At 35.6% G+C, this 5136-nt stretch overlaps 1 protein-coding gene across 1 annotated transcript in view; it reads left to right on the top strand.

Annotated features, from left to right (window-relative positions):
- Meox2 (mesenchyme homeobox 2) overlaps positions 1 to 3496 on the top strand; it is a 55957-nt gene extending 52461 nt beyond the window's left edge. Inside the window, exon 3 of the mRNA XM_021202060.2 lies at positions 2162 to 3496. Within this exon, the coding sequence (XP_021057719.1) occupies positions 2162 to 2386 (225 nt within the window). The 3' untranslated portion in view covers positions 2387 to 3496. The remainder of the gene's footprint in view (positions 1 to 2161) is intronic.
- Positions 3497 to 5136: the final 1640 nt, after the last annotated feature.

Genomic DNA, 5136 nt, shown 5'->3' on the forward strand with positions numbered 1-5136 from the left:
AGAGAGAGAGAGAGAGAGAGAGAGAGAGAGAGAGAGAGAGAGAGAGAGAGAGAGACATGCATACACAAAGACGAAGAAAACATTAACACAGATCCCTGTTGCACTGAAGTAACATAGAATGTTAGGCTTGCAAAGGTAATTATCTAGAGTAGTAGTATAATTACATATAGGAATTATACCACAGGAAAATAGTATTTACAAATCCAATTAAATCAAGTAGGTGAATGATGGTAATTATATTAATGGAGTTCACATATTTTACACATGTCGCTGTTTTATATCTTTAATAAGAGACTGAAATACAGCATGTACCAAAGAAGCGAGAATAAGAGGCACCACAGAGAACTACATGGGTTCCAAAGGTTACATCACACATTGTTCTTTATAATATGACTTTTACTCAAGTCACCTAACCTTTAACATCCTTACTCTAAAATTAAAATAATATTAAAAACAGGAAAATATATCATAAATAGTGTACAAATAGTACCTGAGTCAAGCTGTCTGACCCCCTACAGTTAGTTAACCTAATAAAAGGCAGTTACTTACCTTTTGGTTAGTAAGTTGTAATAATATGTGAGCATCTTAGCAATAACTATTAAATTAAAACCTTTCTTGCTATACTTTCTGATTCTATATTGTTAAATGGATTAATATGTGCATAGCTAAAGTATAATACGTGACTCTAATTAGTAATTAAAGTGACGTAAATTAAAGACTGGAGCTATGAAATATCTAATAATTCACTGTGCAAATATTTGAAAACATTCCACTAGCTCCATCGAAACAGTGTAACATCCAAACATCTTTGGAAGGTGAACACTCTTCTCACCATTTCTCTGCAGAAATGTGTGTTAGTATAAATTGAGACTGTGATAAATGTTCAAATGTCTATGATGCAGAAGAGCCAGGCATTTTTCTATCAGATATGACAAAAAAATATTTTTGTCAGAGGTACAGGAGTTTGTTGAAGGCTTAACACTTAGCATGAGTTATAACCCAGGGGATGGTGGTTGTGGGATATGGGTAGACTATTTTAGAAAGTAGGTGAGAATAGCTTGCAAAAAACGTATAATATACATAAAACTATTGCTAAGAATCGAATACAAACCAGGAAGGAAAAATATCAAACAAAAGAAGCCAAGTGATCCTAAACATGGCCATGCTTTAAGTTAACAGAGATTTAAAAAACTGCAAAATAAGGGCTTAGTATTAGAAAAACGTGCTGACACATCTAGATCTTGGGAAATATGTTAATCAGAATGAATTCATGAACTAATCAATAAGAAAGCTAACTTAGAGAAACTTGCTTTAATTTTCTGTTTTTTTTTTAATTTTTTAATTTTATTTTTTTGTACTGAGGTGGATTGTCACATTCTCTTGAGTCCTTTGAGGAAGTTTCTGGGTATCCACCCGGGCAGTGGGGGTGGGGGGAGATGCAAGGTAAATACTGAGGAATTTTTACTGTGGCTGCATTCTTTGGCAACAGTTAAATGATATTTCTGAAGTAAATGTTAGTAGAGGCAAGAGCAGAAAGAAGACCAGTAAAGACAGACTTCCTGTAGAGTATCAGGAAACCGACTATGCTAGGTCCTGCAGACTGTCCCCCGTTTCGCAGTTGTGGGCGTGACACTCTTCTTCAGGGTAGTTTTATTGGGACACCATCCCATATAAATCTGGAGCATCTGGTCCTTTACTGAGGTGAATTTCCCCCCCCCCCCCATTGATCTGAATGGATGTGCTGAGATATAATTCATGCCTTTCCAAGCTAAGGGACTTTCGTAGTAAATAGTGTGTTTTCAGAGGCAGATTTATCAGCAGATAAACCTGCAAAAATTCTACAGTTATTTCAAAGATGAATTTCAAGAGAATGTGTAAACTTTGACAGAGGTAAACATAATATTTTATTTGATTGATAGAGAAATCTCACTCCAACGCTTCCGAGCCAACTTCCTCGCCTATTTGTAACTTTGCGTTATGTGCTGGCATTTATGATAATTCTTCGTGTGTACTAAGCTTTTTCCATTACTCGCACATGCAATCTAACTCACTGCAATTCTGCATGGTTTTTCTAATTGCTGCATCATGGTGTCTGTGTGCAGGCACTCGAGGAACTAAGTTCTATTGCCTTTGCTGACTTACCTATTCCCTCTTTTTGAAGGTGAAAGTGTGGTTCCAGAACAGGAGAATGAAGTGGAAGCGGGTCAAAGGGGGACAGCAAGGAGCTGCTGCCCGAGAAAAGGAACTGGTGAATGTGAAAAAAGGAACGCTTCTACCATCAGAGCTGTCAGGAATCGGTGCAGCCACCCTCCAGCAGACGGGGGACTCACTAGCAAATGACGATAGCCGCGATAGTGACCACAGCTCTGAGCACGCACACTTATGATACATACAGAGACCAGCTCCATTCTCAGGAAAGCACCATTGTGATGGCAAACCTTACCGAACATCGTTTACATGGCAGATGACTGTGGCAGCGTTGCTTAATATAATTAAATGCAGGCATCCCAAGTCTGTTTCTCATGATTGATAGAAGGTTTACACTAAGTGCCTTTTATTGAAGATGCTTCCACAGTGAAATTGGAGAAAGTGAACGTATTCCAAATACACTTGTTCCTATATATGACAGAGAGGGAGATGAATGTTTGCTTTGGCTTGCACTGAAAATTAAATTGCTACCAAGAGCAAACTTGATAAGACGTTTTTACTCAAGATGTCTCCAGAGTGAAGATGCTAAAAATAAAAACGCTTTGAACATTCCAGTTGTGCCAGGTCATGTGTGTGACACTGGGCAGGTATTTGCTTTTGCTTGCACTGAAAATTAAACTGCTATCAAGTTAACCCATGAAATAGTTTATCTTGAACAGCCACAGTGCCTGAAATCACCAAGTGGATATAAAATGTACTGAAACTCTGTATATATTACCCCTAAGTCATTTTCCTGTCTTCACTCATTTTAGCAAATGCATTCATATTAGCTGATTAAAAATAAGCTTTTCCATTGACAAACACGGCCAGCTTCTTGTATTTTTATACATTTTTGTCAGACAGAGAAAATCAGTATGTGCTTACTTGTGTTCAAGTAGATAAAAATGCAGTAGAGTCTGATAGGACATATCCTCGTACCACAGACAAGACAAATCTTCTGTTGCATTGACTATCAACTGCTGCAGATACATTAGAGAGCACGCCTGGCTCCCCTCCAGCCTTCTCTTATATCTTGAAAGACATTAGGATCATAGGCAAATCAGTTACCTTGCAGAAAGAGTCTTGTGTGGCAAATGTCTGATTTTTATATCTTTAAATTGTTTATGTTTATGGGTCTAATTCAATTAACAGGGAAAGGCTTTCTTCCTCCTTGTCTATGATAACTATAAAACCAAGTGCCAAACAAAGCTAATTCTTCAAGAGAAGAAACCGAATGTCTGACAGACTCCGAAAATGCATTATTTTTCATATGCTCTATATTCATGCAGAACAAGTCCTTGTATTTTGTTAAAAAAAAGTTAAATAAATGATCTTTGAAATAATTATTGTCTCCCCACTGTGACTTCTTTGAGTTGGGTAGATTTATTCTTTTTGTGGGGGAGCAGGGCTGGTCTAGATGTCATTAGGTGATTCTGCTTGGCACTTACCTCTCAGCAATCTCTTGTCTCAGTTGTCCAGGTACCAGAATTACAGGTTGGAGCCACCATGTCTAGTTAATTTTAGTAGATTTGAAAAAAATTGATAGAGAACCTCATTTCTAACAGACATTGCTGATAGAAGAAGAAGAAAAAAAAAAAGGTGTCTCATTGCACAGCCAGTGTCACATCTGAGAGAGTGTAAGGACCTTGGATGACAAAACCCTGTTGTTATCTCTTTATCACCTTGCTTTGGTTCATTATTCATTTGACTCAGAAGGAGTCAGAAATATTACCAGTATATTCTCCAATCCTCACTTATATTAAAAGAGTAAAAATTCAACCAAACCATCAATATGTGATTGATTAATTTCCTTTAGAATAATTAAACTAGTAAAGGACGTTTAATTTAATTTAACTTATCCTAATGTGATACCAATAGTATTCAGGGGAAAAGTCACATTTTTTTCATCTGTGCAATAATTTTCATCTCACTATAGAACAATATTTCTGAATTAATATTGACAAATATATCATTCCCATTGTCATAAACATATTTTCTTACCAATCACTTGAATGAATATAAAGTATATTTGTATTGATAACATATACTTTGGTGAGTTGACTTTTTTAGTTTAGAATTGAATTCAAAATGAAATATCTTGAGAAACTGGGCAAAAGAAAGATACAAGTCAAATTGAATTCAATTGGAAAAGGGTACGAAATAATTCATTTAGGCATGAAAATAATGAGAAATTGAAATTTAGAAGTAACCACAGAGAGCAATAAGGTTTGTTGTGAAACTAAAACACTTATAAATCAGACTTAGAGCTTATAATGACCAATACAATCAAGGATAATTATTCTAAATACACAAGACATTCACAAATAAAATGAGGAAAGAGTAGGATGGAATATACTTCCCTATGAAAAATCTTAAAATGAAAAATTGATTCCAAAGAAGCAAGAAGGAAGGAAAGGTCATATGTTAATGAAAAAGACACGTTGACATGGATTCAAATGATCCACTGGAGACAGAAGTCAATAGCCCAGCAAGTAAATGCAGAGTAACAGCAATTGCAAAAAGCTTTTGGTTTTGTCTCTGCATTGCTGAGTATCAAATTCAATACTGTCCATATGGTAAATAAATTCCCTAATATTGAGCTACATGCTCACTCCCCACCCGCGCCGAGCCAGTAATTGGAACTTAGTATATTTTTCAGTATCTTAGTATTTACCTACCTTGAAATGATGGATAAACTGTATAGACTTAGTTCTTTTTCTGGAATTTAAATATTTTAGGAAAATTAAAGTATTCTGATATATCAACTAAGATTTTCCAGAACTGCTAATGATCAAGATAAAAGGGATTGTGGAAAGGATGGGTGGTTAAATGGATAGATAGTTGAAAATATGGATGGATGCGTAGATAGATAGATAGATAGATAGATAGATAGATAGATAGATAGATAGATGATAGATAGATAGATAGATAGATAGATAGATAGATAGA

This window comes from Mus pahari, chromosome 7 (genome assembly GCF_900095145.1).
Source record: "Mus pahari chromosome 7, PAHARI_EIJ_v1.1, whole genome shotgun sequence".
In the NCBI taxonomy this organism is placed as follows: Eukaryota; Metazoa; Chordata; class Mammalia; order Rodentia; family Muridae; genus Mus; species Mus pahari.